The sequence below is a fragment of the Diabrotica virgifera genome, chromosome 8, assembly GCF_917563875.1.
Source record: "Diabrotica virgifera virgifera chromosome 8, PGI_DIABVI_V3a".
NCBI lineage: Eukaryota > Metazoa > Arthropoda > Insecta > Coleoptera > Chrysomelidae > Diabrotica > Diabrotica virgifera.
In genome coordinates, this window is record NC_065450.1 from 199,781,469 (window position 1) to 199,797,233 (window position 15,765).

The window sequence follows — 15,765 nt, forward strand, 5'->3', positions numbered from 1 at the left end:
TTTTTGTCTTTTATTCAACGCACCCAAAAATCTTTAATACCTTTCAGAAATCACTTTATCGACAATTTTTAAGATCTATTATCTAGAAGAGCAAAAATGACAAAGACACATCGATTAATCAAAATAGACACTTTTAAGATGTGAGTAAGGACGAATGGACAAATTACATAATCAATCAAAAATCGATGATCATTCAAAGATCGATGATTCAAAAAATTTTGTGTTAGAAGAGCATAAATCGCAAAGGGGTTAGTCAAGGCCTATTCGCGCTGTATACCCCAAACGTACCCAGAGGGAGAACGCCTGCGCATTACAAGATTGGACATTCAATAAGCTCGAATATTTCACTCCGAAAACCTAATGCGCAGGCGATCTCCCTCTGGGTAAGTTCAGGGCATACATCGCGAATAGACCTAATAGATTACTCTGTACAGAATCATTCAAAAATCAATTATTTAAAAATATTTGTATTAGGAGAACAGAAATCACAAAGGGTTATTCAATAGATGGATCTACTTTAACGAAGTGCTTTAACAATGGGCAATTTTTAAGATTTTGTATTAGGAGAACAGAAATCGCAAAGGGTTAAGTCAATAGATGGATCTACTTGAACTAAATACTTCAAAAATAGACAATTTTTAAGATTTTGTATCAGGAGAACAGAAATGACAAAGGGTTAGTCAATAGATGGATCTACTTAAAGGAAATGCTTTAAAACAGACAATTTTTAAGATTTTGTATTAGGGAACAGAAATCGCAAAGGGTTACTCAATAGATGGATCTACTTTAACGAAATGCTTTAACAATGGGTAATTTTGAAGATTTTGTATTAGGAGAACAAAAACCGCAAAGGGTTAGTCAATAGATGGATCTACTTGAACTAAATACTTCAAAAATAGACAATTTTTAAGATTTTGTATCAGGAGAACAGAAATGACACAAGGTTAGTCAATAGATGGATCTACTTGAACAAAATGCTTCAAAAATAGACAATTTTAGGATTTTATATTAGGAGAACAGAAATTACAAAGGGTTAGTCAATAGATGGATCTACTTTAATGAAATGCTTTAAAAATAAGTAATTTAAGATTTTGTATTAGGAGAACAGAAATCACAGAGTCAATAGATGGATCAATTTTAACGAAATGCTTTAACAATGGGTAATTTTTAAGATTTTGTATTAGGAGAACAGAAATCGCAAAGGGTTAGTCAATAGATGGATCTACTTGAACTAAATACTTCAAAAATAGATAATTTTTAAGATTTTGTATGAGGAGAACAGAAATGACAAAGGGTTAGTCAATAGATGGATCTACTTGAACAAAATGCTTCAAAAATAGACAATTTTTAAGATTTTGTATTACGAGAACTTAAATTACAATGGGTTAATCAATAGATGGATCTACTTGAACAATGCTTTAAAAATAGACAATTTAAAATTTTGTAGGAATTAGTCCATAGATGGATCTACTTGAACAAAATGCTTCAAAAAGAGACAATTTTTAAGATTTTGAATCAGGAGAACAGAAATTACAAAGGATCTACTTAACGAAATGCTTTAAAAATGGGTACTTTTTAAGATTTTGTATTAGGAGAACAGAAATCGCAAAGGGATTAGTCAATAGATTACTCTGATTGTACAGAATAATTCAAACATCGATTATTTGGAACGATTTGTATTAGGAGAACAAAAATCGCAAAGGGTTAGTCAATAGATGGATCTACTTGAACTAGAACTTCAAAAATAGACAATTTTTAAGATTTTGTATCAGGTGAACAGAAATGACACAAGGTTGGTCAATAGATGGATCTACATAAACAAAATGCTTAAATAATAGACAATTTTTAAGGTTTTGTATCAGGAGAACAGAAATTACAAAGGGTTAGTCAATAGATGGATCTACTTGAACAAAATGCTTCAAAAATAGACAATTTTTAGGATTTTGTATTAGGAGAACAGAAATCACAAATGGTTAGTCAATAGATGGATCTACTTTAAGGAAATGCGCTTTAAAACAGACAATTTTTAAGATTTTGTATTAGAGGAACAGAAATCGCAAAGGGTTACTCAATAGATGGATCTATTTTACCGAATTGCTTCAAACATAAACAATTTTTAAGATTTTGCATCAGGATAATAAAAATTACAAAGGGTTAGTCAATAGATGGATCTACTTTAATGAAATGCTTTAAAAATAAGCAATTTAAGATTTTGTATTAGGAAAACAGAAATCACAAAGGGTGAGTCAATAGATGGATCATCTTTAACGAAATGCTTTAACAATGGGTAATTTTTAAGATTTTGTATTAGGAGAACAGAAATCGCAAAGGGTTAGTCAATAGATGGATCTACTTGAACTAAATACTTCAAAAATAGACAATTTTTAAGATTTTGTATGAGAAGAACAGAAATGACAAAGGGTTAGTCAATAGATGGATCTACTTGAACAAAATGCTTCAAAAATAGACAATTTTTAGGATTTTGTATTACGAGAACTTAAATTACGAAGGGTTAATCAATAGATGGATCTACTTGAACAATGCTTTAAAAATAGACAATTTAAAATGTTGTAGGAGTTAGTCCATAGATGGATCTACTTGAACAAAATGCTTCAAAAATAGACAATTTTTAAGATTTTGAATCAGGAAAACAGAAATTACAAAGGATCTATAATTTCGAAACAGCCTAATAACCCAGGCAACCAAGTGACGTCATATAACGTTGAGGAAACGTTAGTTTTTGGTTGAATATAACACGTGTTTGAACATTACGTCATATAGACGTATTTTGTAGGTGATTTTAAATACGTAAGAATAATGACGTTAAAATTACGTTTAAAAAACGTTTTAATTTCAGACAGCCTAAGTCTGACGTCACAAAATTGGGAGGAGCTTGCTTGTTTGTATTGACTCCAAACAATTTCGTTTAGGTATAACGCTAAAATGTTCATAAGAAATTTCTCATTTGAACAGTACAGGGGAAAAACAAGGAATGTCACTTTTTCATGAATTTTGACTTTTCTCGCCATGTGGTAGCAAAAACTGAGTACTATCGACTAGATTATCGATTCAGAACAATAACCAGAAAGATCAGTCTATATAATTTTTTTATAAATTTCTATCCAGGCGAAGGACCAGGATTGTCCGCACGCCACTGGACAAAAATAAGGAATGTTAGAAGTTTTTTGGTGTATTATTAAATTAACAAGTAACAAGTTAATACAGATTAATATTATATTAAGATTAGATTATAGACCAATAATTGCTAGAATTATGCTAAGAATCTCCTAAGTAGTTTTTAGATATCATACATAAGAATTAAACATTTATTGGTGTTTATCTCAATATATATAGGTAAAATAATATGTCATTCCTTGTTTTTCCTCTGTACTCTTCATTTATTGTTTACGCGGTTTGTGTCTTGTATAATAAAATAAGAATTTTCATTTAGATATTTAGTTGAAGAAACGTGTTAATTAAGAGATTTTTATGTGTTTTTGCTCAGTGAGTTAGTTTAATGCAGTACCTAATTCTTCTTGACAACTATTTAAGGTTATGTTTATTTGTTTTTAATTAAACGTTAAATGAAGATATTAAGACAGCGTTAAATTAAGATATTAAGTGTGCTGGATAATTTGCTAATAAATTATTTATTAGTTTGATATATATGTTGTTTCAGTTTTGACACAGTAAGTAGGTATATATAACTACCTAGTGAAAATTCTATAATGTGAGGGCTGGTACAATCATGCAGAATCAATGTTGCTTCTAGCGCACAAGCGATCTTAAACAAGTGGTAGTATATCTTCGACACACATGGGAAGTAGGCCTATAGGTTTCATGCTACCTATTTTTTATACTATTTTGAAACATCTGAAAGAGGTCACTTTTTAAAAGTATTAAAGACGTGATTTTACCGACGTATAAAGGTCGTCATCTTTTTAACGTTTTAAAATCGTCACAATTATAACGTCAAATCGATGAGAAAAATACACGTGATTTTCAACGTCAGTACTACGTCATAAAAACACGTCAATTGGTCATTTTTGTGACGTGTTATCTACGTTATAAAAACGTCGTTTGGTTGCCTGGGAAGTAATATGCCCGCTAGTAGGCGCTATTTAATTTTTTTCAGAAATCTAGTTTTCTTTGGAAATTATTAAAGTATGCATTTTTAATCATGTCTTACAAAATTAGACCAAATTAGCAACAGAATAGTGAAAGCTGCATGTCGATACCTTTTTTTCTATCTCGAGATACCTAACTTAAGAAACGTGTAAATTTTAAGCATAACTGTTACTGTCACCGATAAACAAAGTTAAGGAAAACAAAGTGGGAACTAGTAGTGTGCTATGGAAAAAATTAGAGCGCGGCACTTACGGAGTGCCAACAAAAGTGAATAGTTCTTATAGATTAGATTATATTCAGTTCGATTCCATTCTATTAGATCGAATTTTATTTAATATATATTATTATGCCTATAATTTAATATATTTCGACGCTGCCAAGCCAAAACGGCAAAAACGACATTAACTTGATTTTTCAAGAAAAACAAAAACTGATTATTTTTAACAATTCTGTTTATCTGCACAGTGGCCTAAAAAAATTAGTAATTTTTTTTTCAAATTTTAATATCATTTGAACATTAATGTGGCTTAAAATACTGCCTGAAATAAATTAAAAGATAAAAAAGTGAAGCTCATGTCAAATCAAAATATAACACTGGTGAATATACCAAACTTACCTCTGGCGTTTATGTCAATCGCATCGCTGTAACGTTAGCCAATATGGCGCTTATAGGGCACCCAAAGTCCCATTTAACGACAGTGTTAACATTATGTCACATAGCTCTGCAACCAAAGCACTTAGAGACCTAATTTTTGTTTTATTTTGAAACTACATGCATTGTTTAGTTCCGCGTAGATTTTTGTAAACTTAGAGTGAAAGAAACATTTATTTTAATTTTTTTTTAAATACTCTTACAAAAAAAACCTAAAAAAGTTTGGATTTTATTTTTTATTTTACTTGTTTTTATACATTTTTCAATAAAACTTTACGCGGCACTAGACATTATCTATCTACAGCCACTGTAAAAATTTGGACCTTATATCATCTAAGAATCCAGAGATATCTGACATCAAAAGTTAAAAACCTAGTATTCGGGAAATCGCACAAACATAAAACACTCTAATAGGTTATAAAGCTACTGGTACATAAGTTGAGTGCAGACGTTCAGAAAATAAATAGTTTCGTAACCATGGATATTTTGTACTATAATGTGTTATATATCGTTGAAAAGAGAAGATTTCAGAGAATAATTTTCAATCATAACGCAAAAAACTTAAAAGGGATATACGTCATAAATGAAAAAGACAAAAATTAAAAAATTGTTATTGCCAACAAATAAAATTATAAAATTATGAAGATTTTTGACAGCTTTCATTTTAAACTGATCAAAAATACGTTCTAAGTTTCTTATCGAGATTTATCTCCTGTTTATCAGAATCATCAGTTTTTCAATCGGCGGATACTAATTCATAATCACCGTCATATTTAATATTTGGATCAACATCCTTATTGGTTTTCTTGCTTGCATGCACGATTGCTGTCCTGCGCATTTCTCCAGAGTAGTTAGATATTTTTTAGATGAGCCATTTGCTGATAGATGGATAGGACGTGGAAGCCTATTTTTTGGCCAGCCAGATGATCGGATTGAACTGTTTTAGATTTTTATTTATGGGGATGGATTAAAGACCTTATTTTTGCAACTAGGCCCACTACTCGAAAATATATATGATCTAGAGAATACGAAACGCCATTCAAAGCACTTCGAGAGCAGAAATTGACACAGCTCTTCAATTTACTCTTGAAAGAGTAAATGCATCGAAAAGATTAGCAAAAATTTGAACATTTAGGTCGTCACTATAGTAGTTGTTTTGTTGTAATTGTTGTTTTAATTCATTATATATGTAGGTTGACATCTGGAAAATATTTCTTTGTTTTTTTCATACTTGGTTCTATATATTTCCACTTTGATTTCCTTAACGTCCGTCGTTTACAGGTGACGGTAACCGTTATGTTTAAAATTTACGTTTCTTAAGATATCTCGAGAAAGAAAAAAGGTATCGACATGCTGTTTTTCCCATTCTGTTGCTAATTTGGTCTAATTTTGTAAGACAGGATTAAAAATGCCTACTTGTATTTAATATTTTCCAGAGAAAACTAGATTTCTGAAAAAAATTAAATAGCACCTCCTAGCTGACATATTACTCATTAGGCTGTTTCGAAATTATAACTCTTACATTGAGGAAAAAGAGCTGTTTTCAACAAGACCAAGTTTGTAAAAATCGATTCAGCAGAACCGAACTTACAGCCATTTTTTCATAACAAGGTTCCCACTCACCCCCACCTCTTATTTTCAAAGGTAGACTTAAACCTGTGAAATCAAATATGCGCAGAATTTTATTAAGAATACGACGATCGGATTTGCAGTGCCCAGTGAAAGTGTTGATTTTTTAATTTTTGATATTTAATTACGCCCTCTAGCGGTGAACTTACAATTATGAAAATAATTTCCAGGCTTTTCCCGGGGCAACTTTTGTTATACATCTTTTTTTTCTCTCAAAGCTGTACTATAAACGGTTCCTGAGATATGGCCGAGAGCCATTCTTATTTGGGACACCCGGTACATTCATTGTCAATTTTTGAAATGGAAATATAATTTAGATAATATTAATTAAATCTTTGAAGAATATTTAAATCCGAATAAAAATAAAATTTTTGTTCATGTAATCAACCTCAAACTGAAGTTCTTATTGATTTAATGTTACCTATTTTAGCTAATATTTTTATTAATAATTTTACCAAATCAACTCGGATTTTATCAAGGATAAAATAAAATCTGATAAAAGTGATAAAACAGATATATTTCAAAGTGCTTGCCAGTTCTTTTATGTATATGGTTGGTACAGTATAAATACCGTTGCACGTCATTATCTACGTCACAGATCTAAGTTGGCGTTGTTGTCAACTTACAAAAAATTCCTGAATTAATTTTAAATAAAATATATCACATAATTATTATGCACAGAAGTGTGCATACAACAAAATAAATTAATATTTAATAATGTAAATAAATAAAAACAATAAACTATAAAACCATGTATAAAATATTCCATAATAGTAAATAATAAATAATACAAAAACAAATCTGAAGTGTCTAAACAACATCCTAAATAATAAAAACAAATATGAAGTGTCATCACGCAGTGGTAAGAGCGCCTACCTTTGAAACGAAAGGTCGGGAGTTCGAATCCTACCAGGGGCAGAAATTTTTCATTTATTATAAATTAATAAATGAAAAATAGTTTCTGTTCTTGTGGGATCGGTACTCACCGGAGGGACCGCAGACGTTCGGAAACAATTAGCGTCTCTTTGCAAAGACAATGACGTCGACTTTGCAAAGTAACAAGACACTTACTCAACACACACACTACACATTACTCCCCTGACTTAGTGATAAGTTATACAATTACGTGGCTAAAGGTTCTAGTTCTAAACCAAAGCCAGAATCAGAGAAAAAAAAAAGTGTCATCAGCGCAACTGTCAAATAAATGTTACCAATTTGTGTAAAAATGTCGCCTTCGTTCGATCGCAGTAGTTAAAGTCTGTTAAACAAAAAATGTGCATCATAAAAAGGCTTTATAATCCGTTTATAGAAATTAAATGAAACAAGATGTATATTTCTTTAAGTTTACATAAATAGAAATCTTTAAATAATATTTCTACGCGTAATCATGTACGCGTATATAACAAAGTATGCCTAGTGGCTGTAATTCCAGTGTACTTATGGTTTAACGGTTCTAAAACGGAACAAACCTACGACTGAAATATTTTGTGTTAGTAGCATGTGACGTCACTTGCTGTGACGCGGATTACGTACAACGGTATTTATACTGTACGAACCATAATATGAGTTTAATCTTGATTGCCTACCTTTACTTTTAAAACATTTTTATTATATCACATTTTAATTAGTGTATTCTGTGTGCTAACGTATGTGTCCATTATCTAAGTAAAATAAATTATATTTTGTGTCAATTCAATCATAATATAATACCGGGTGTCCACTTATATTATGCTGTAAATGTATTATTTTAGTAAAAGTTTTGTCTGAATGGATTGCATTTTTTATATCGCTTTCAAGTACGAAAACAAAAATGGCGGATTTTGGAAAAAACGTTGTTGACTTTTTTTAATGGAACACCCAGTATATTTTTTTGTAAATTGAAAGAAAGGTCATTCACCTATCCAGCGATATAAAGTTTTTTAAAATCGGTTGTCAAATCACTGAGTAATTAATTTTTAAAATGAGAGGTGCAACATGGATATCACATACCTAAATAACATAACTATAGTATTTTTACTACAAAAACGTTATTACGTACGTCAAAATTTTTGACGTAAGAGAACTGTCAAAACATTAGAATGTGACTTTTCATTATTGCTATGTTTATTATAAACACGGAAATAATGAAAAGTCACATTCTAATGTTTTGACAGTTCTCTTACGTCAAAAATTTTGACCTACGTAATAACGTTTTTGTAGTAAAAATACTATAAGCAAATTGATTAAATGTTATGTGATTTCCACATTGCATCTCTCATTTTAAAAATTAATTGCTCAGTCATTTGACAACCGATTTTAAAAAAATTTATATTGCTGGATAGGTAATATGACCGTTTTTTCAAGTTTTCAGACAAATGAACATTTTTTATATCGCTTTTAAATAAAAAATGGCGGATTTTTGAAAAAAACGTTGTTGACTTTTTTTATTAAAACACCCAGTATATTCTTTTTGTAACTTGAAAAAATGGTCATTTACCTATCCAGAGATATAAAATTTTTTAAAATCGGTTGTTAAATGAGTGAGCAATTAATTTTTAAAATTAGAGATGAAATGTGGAAATCACATAACATTTAATCAATTTGCTTAGTTATGTTATTTAGGTATGTGATATCCACGTTGCAACTCTCATTTTAAAAATTAATTACTCAGTGATTTGACAACCGATTTTGAAAAACTTTATATCGCTGGATAGGTTAATGACCTTTCTTTCAATTTACAAAAAAATATACTGGGTGTCCCATTTAAAAAAAGTCAACAACGTTTTTTTCAAAAATCCGCCATTTTTGTTTTCGTATTTGAAAGCGATATAAAAAATTCAATCAATTCAGACAAAACTTTTACTAACATAAAACATTTCAGCGAAAACCGCATATTTCTATCTTGAGCCGTTTAGAAGTTATAGGCAGTTAAAATGGGGGGAAATATAAGTGGACACCCGGTATAGTACATATATTATATTATGTGGCTATAATCGATTATTCAGAATCGATAATATGTAGGTAATTTCGATTTGCAATATTGTCATCCTACCTAAATTTTTTGACAGGTCTGACAATTGACAATTTGACTATTTGGCATTGACAGTCGCTGTTGTTGTCTTTCGTTAGATCAAATTTTGTAAGAAAAAATATGAGTACCTTAATAAAAACACTAAAACCACCTAATTCATGGTTAAAAGCAAATCCAATCTTATTTGCAGCCGTCCGAAATCGTAAGTTAGAGTCACTTTAAGATATTCACGTTTTAAAGGTTATGTTATGTAATTTTAGACTGGAATAAGGACTATAAACCTGGTCCATACCCTCAAACCGAAGAACAAAGAAGAGCCGCAGCCGAAAAATACGGATTACACCCTTCAGAATACGAGCCATATCCAGATGATGGTACAGGTAACGGGGATTATCCTAAATTGCCTATGCAATCTATTGAGTCTAGAGATCCATTTTACCCATGGGATAATCCCGAATTGAAGAGGAATTTCGGTGAAACAGTAAGTCCTTTTACTACTACTACTACTACATGTCGGTTATTAATGTTTTCCGATTTCCAATCACTGCTTCGTCCAGTTGTTCCATAGGTCCTCTTTGTTTCTTTCTCTCAGCTCTTTGTCTATTCCTTCGCTCCAGCTTTTTCTTGTTCTATATCGTTTTCTCTTTCCTTCTGGTTGGCATTTTAGCATTTTTTTTGGTAATCGTTGTTCATCCATTCTTTGTATTAGTCCATTGAACTGTTACATTTTTAGTGTGCATTTCTTAGAGGAGTCAATTTTATTTTTTTAATGTGTAGGGGGGTTCAGTAGAAGCTTAAGTTCAAGTTTTTGGGGTTGAGGCCCTTGTCCTCCGGCCGCCATCTTGGACAAAGAGATGCAAAGGGCTTTCGCGCTGTATCTCGTAAACTAGCTACCCTACAGAAAATTTAATTTCACATAAAATGAAGCAAATTCAATTTTCTACAATTTTATATCTATTACTTTTTATCGTAAAGTGACCAAAAAAAAAGTTAACAAAAATAAGAGAAAATTTTGTAAGAAATTTCTTCTTGGAGGTTATAACTTTTTTTACGTTCATTTCACAATAAAATAACATCATAGCGATTTTGTAGAGGATTTTTTAATAAACAATTTTCACTATAAAGTTGTTTAATTTTATTTATTATATAGGTTTTACAGCGCTCCAAACTTGACCAGATTCTCGAATTCTCGTAGAAAAATAATGCTTTTCTATCTACGAGTTAATGATTTGTATGAGTAGTTTTGTTTTATTTGTGTATATTGCTAGCCCTACTGCTTCTGCACTCTGTTTCAACTCAACGTAGGTTTCTTCCGCTGCATTCATTGTTCTGCTCATTATGTTTATATCATCCGCGTATGCTGCTAATTGGGTAGATTTGTTTGTAATTATGTTATTTCCACTCGCCGTCAACCGTCTAATTGCATATTTAAGAACAAGATTAAAAACCGTTGGAGCCAGTCCGTCGCCTTGTGTCAGTCCTTGCGTTATCGTAAACGCATCGGTGATCTGTCCTTGAATACATACTTGTGCTTCTGTTTCTGTCATTGTCATTTGCACTAGTCGTATTAATTTTGATGGTATGCCAAATTCTTCCAATATATTAGGTAGAATTGTTCTATCTATTGAATCATAGGCTTGTTTAAAATCTACAAAGAGATTGTAAACGTCCATGTCATATTCCCATGCTTTGGCTAGTATTTGTTTAACAGTAAATAGTTGGTCAATGGTAGATCTATTTTGCCTAAACCCTGCTTGATATTCCCCGATGATTTTTTCCGTGAGAGGTTGAAGTCTTCGATTAAGGATGTTTGTGAATATTTTGTATCCCGAACAAAGTAAAGAGATGCCTCTATAATTCTGACACAACAGTTTGTCTCCTTTTTTATGAATAGGGCAGATTATACTTTTCTTCCATTGTTGGGGGATTTCTTCTTCTATCCATATCTCTCGTATTAGCTGGTACATCTGTTGTGTCAAATTCCTTCCTCCTTGCTTGAGTAGTTCTGCCGGTATTTTATCTATTCCCAGTGCTTTATGGCTTTTTTGTATGTGGATTGCCGTTTGGACCTCCTCTAGCGTTGGGGGGTCTAGTTAATTCATTTTCTTCTCCATCTTCCCCCAGCTCTTGTTGTACCTCCTGCCGTGCCTGCTGCTGCCTCTGTTGTTGTAATGGTGGTTGTGCCCCTTTGTTTAATACTTCCTGAAAATATGTCATCCAGGTTATCTTAATTTCGTCCATATCGCTAATGATTTCACCCTTCTTATTTTTGCAGATGCTAGTCTTTGGTTTGTATCCCTGTCTTAAATGTTTAATAAGTTGGTATGCACTACGTGTTTCGTTTTCCTTAAACTCCCTCTCTATGTTTAGTATCCGTTGGTTTTCGTACTTTCTCTTTTTCTGCCTGCACAGTTTATCTGCTCTTCGTCTTTTGTCTCAAATTCTGTTTTTCTCTCTCTAGTACGTCTGAGTATGTAATTCTTATGTGCTTCATTTCTTTCCTGGATAGCTTGTTTGCATTCTTCATCGAACCATGTTTCTTCTCTCCGTTGTGTCTTTGTTCCTATGACTTCTTTCGCTGTGTTTAGTATTATACTGCTTATGGTGTTCCATTGATTTTCTATTGTGGAGTCTGCTCTGTTTTCTTCTAGTAATTTTTCATCCACTGTTCTCTCAAATCTTTCTTGTACCTCAGGGACTTTTAGGTTATCTAATTTAGTTTTTCTTGTTTTGGATATTTTTCCTTTACCTGTCGACTGATTTTGCATCTAAACCGTGTCTGCACTAGTAGATGGTCTGAGTCACAGCTTGCGCCACGTCTGCTTTTTACATCTAATATACTCGTCGCCATTCTTTTTTCAGTCAGTATATGGTTTATTTGATTTATTGTTTTTCCGTCAGGTGATATCCAAGTGCCCTTATGTATGTCCCGATGTGGGAAGCATGTTGAACTGATAATCATATTCTTTCCAGCTGCGAAATCTATTAGAAACTGACCATTCTCATTTGTGTCTCTATGCAAACTATGTTTCCCTATTACCCCTATGTACTCTTCTTCTTTTCCGATCTTGGCGTTTGTGTCGCCTATCACCATTTTAATGTCGTTTCTTGGTATTGAGTCATAGATTCGTTCTAGATCTTGATAAAAGGCTACCTTAGTGTCTTCTTCCTGTTCGTTTGTGGGACAGTGTACATTTATAAGGGTTATGTTAAAGAAATGCGTTTTTATCCTAAGCTTGCAGATTCTTTCATTGATGGCTTGAAAATCTGTTATTGAAAAGCTGTTGCATTGTGGTAGATATATTTTATCATGTTAGTGTAGCGATGGTCTATTCAGCATTCTGTCAATGATTTTAGTATTTTCTGCTGGTTTATGGTATTGAACGCTTTCTCGTAGTCCACGAGTATCAGTGCCAATGGTTTGTTGTATTCCGCTGACTTCTCTATCAAGTTTTTATTACCAGTAAGTGGTTGTTAGTGCTATATCCGGATCTAAACCGAGCTTGTCCTCTAGGCTGATAGAAGTCTAACTTAGCCTCCAGTCTTTTTTTGATAATTTTTGTGAAAAGTTTATATTATATGTGTGATAGCAGACTGATAGGACGGTAGTTTTTTAGATCTGTTATGTCACCTTTCTTGTCCAATAAAACAATGACTGCATTGTTCCATTGAGAAGGGGTTTTTCCTTGGTAAATGCATTCGCTGAAAAGTTTGGCCAAAACCTGGATAATTTTATTTCCACCTTGTTTGATTGCCTCAATCACTTTCAATCACCTCGATGTTTTTATGTATTTGTTGGTAATTATTTCTCTTCTAAATCTTCATGCTGCTCTTCTCCAAAAATCCATTTCTGTTGCTCTCAGCTTTGCCAGGGCTTTGTGATGGCTTTTCTACATGACATATTTCTTTCTCTTATGGCTTCGTCTAATGTTCCATTGTGCGAAATGTTGATACCTAGATATTTGTAGTTGTAGCAGTGCTTTATTGTGGTCATGTCATCTAATATGAGATCGTTTTGTTCTCTTCCAATGCATAAATATTCAATTTTCTTTTTATTCACTTCTAGACCCCATGTAATGCCATATCATACTCTTTAATTTATTTTCGGGCTATATAGTTTAAATTGTCATAATCTTCAGCCATTATTACATGATCATCTGCAAAGTTGATTGTATAGTAATAGTGTGGTGTATTCCACGAACATACGAGACTATTTTGGATTATCAGGACAACGAATATTTTAGTGTACAACATAAGAAGTACAAAAGTAATTTGTTCTAATAATTACTCCAATAAACAACAATATAATTTGCCATTTACTTTCGTTCTTCATATTTTGCACAGTATAATATTCATTGTTGCGATGATCCAAGAGAGTCGTATATTCGTGGAATGGGGTTACCATAGTGTCGGTGAGTGATATCCCCATTGTTCCGCATTTTTGTTTCTATCTTTTTAAAGCACTCTTGAGTCTCGAGGTCTGTTTTAAATAAAGTGGGTGATAGGCGACATCCTTGCTTTAATCCTTTTGATGTTACAAATCCTGTTGTTATTTGTGGTCCTGTTTTTATTTTTGTTATGGGTTGATTGTATATTACTTTGCTAGCGTTTATTACCACTTGAGAGGACCAGAAATGGAACCAGATACCTAGCATTGAAATTTTATAACTGTATACCAATATCTATTAAAAGTCTTGATTTTAACCAATTTAAGAGACAAATTAAAAATTATCTTCTGATGGGTGCTTTCTACTCATTTGAGGAGTACTTCAGATCTAAATTTTGTTTTGTCCTGTAATTTAATTAGTGTTTAGTTTTTAAATTTTAGTAATAGGTTTTTTTTACTGAAGTACTGTCAACTTTTAATGTAATTTTAGACAATTTTAATTATTGCTGACCTGTAAAAGTACATTTGTACATTATTACCAATAAATACTCTACTCTACTCTACTCTACTATTAATTCTATATTAAGGGGAACGGAGGAAAATGCAAAATTTTGACGCTTTTTTTTTCGAACCCTGAGAACACTATTAAATATTTTTGAAAAATTTCAAGACTGAAAGATTACATTATTACCCAGGTCCCTGAAAACTTCTATAATGTTTATTTTATTAAGTTACAGGGGTTAAAATAAAAGAGAAAGTTTAGTGTGATTTTTAATTGCAAATATTTCATTCAAAGGAAACTTTTTATTTATTCTAAGGGACTTTCGGCCCTCGGTAATAAAGCAGTCTTTCATTCTGCGTTTAAATTTTTTAAAAATACTTATTAGATTTCTCAGGGTTTCGAAAAAAATGAATTCATTTAAAATACATTGAAAATTTTGATATGCTTCAAAATTTTGAATTTTGCCCCCTTCCCGTTAATTTGTGCTTTCTGTTGATTACCACAGCTTCTTCAGTGGAACGCTATAGTAGTCTCTGTAGGATGAATTTACAATTTAATTTGGGAATAAGCCACAATTTAAGCTTGAAATTAAATTTATTTGACGTTTATTTCGGGATTTATTGATTCTGTGCCATCTTTTTTCTATTATCTAGATCTAGATCAAGGAGAACATGTTTCTACCCATAAGAAATCCTTTTAAAAGTCCTTTTACCGATAATAAAATACTTGGCTCTTAAATAAAGCTTTCTTGGCCTATATATACTGATTCCTGTTATTTTTAGTTCCATGCAGATTATGATTTATTGAGAGAAGATAGATACGATGTTAGTGCCAAACTAAGAAGGCCGTTGTGGTTCCTGTGGGCTCAATTTTTAGGAGTAATGTTTGGCACCTTTGGAATTTACTATCTTCTTGAAAATGTAAAAATGTTCCATGCTGCTGTACCCAGGCAATATCCCAAAGATGGAAAGGTGCATTATACCTTCGAGCCAGCAGAATAGTTAATATATTTAATTTGTTTTAATAGATCATTGTAAATATGAATAAAATATTTATAACAGTGCTATTGAACTGCTATTTGTAGCATATATTGGACAATGGAAGCTTTTTTGACAACAATGATAGTTGCCAAAAATCTCTTTCCCTACAGCTTGTTTGTGACATTTTTGAGGCATAAGTAAGCATTAAATTCAAATTGCCGGTGATTTTTGAAAAAAAGGCTTAACTCGAGTTTTAAGGGTTGTAGGACAGTATATATTTTTTAATTAGTGTAAAAATGCCAACATATCGAATAAAAAAAAATAATAACTTCCTAGGGAACATCCATAAACTACGTCGTTGAAAAGGGGAAGGGGGTCTTTGCCTATTACGACGGTATACGACAGGGGGGGGAGGCCATGAGTGCACATCCGACGTCGTTTGATGTTCACGAATATAAAAAATTACCCTATTTTAGA

At 32.0% G+C, this 15,765-nt stretch overlaps 1 protein-coding gene across 1 annotated transcript; it reads left to right on the top strand.

Annotated features, from left to right (window-relative positions):
- Positions 1 to 9,452: 9,452 nt before the first annotated feature.
- On the top strand, positions 9,453 to 15,371 carry LOC126890559 (NADH dehydrogenase [ubiquinone] 1 beta subcomplex subunit 8, mitochondrial). The gene is made up of 3 exons (XM_050659593.1): positions 9,453 to 9,621; positions 9,680 to 9,900; positions 15,091 to 15,371. The coding sequence occupies exons 1-3, from the start codon at positions 9,540 to 9,542 to the stop codon at positions 15,307 to 15,309; spliced, it is 522 nt and encodes a 173-aa protein (XP_050515550.1). The 5' UTR covers positions 9,453 to 9,539; the 3' UTR covers positions 15,310 to 15,371.
- The last annotated feature ends 394 nt before the right edge of the window (positions 15,372 to 15,765 follow it).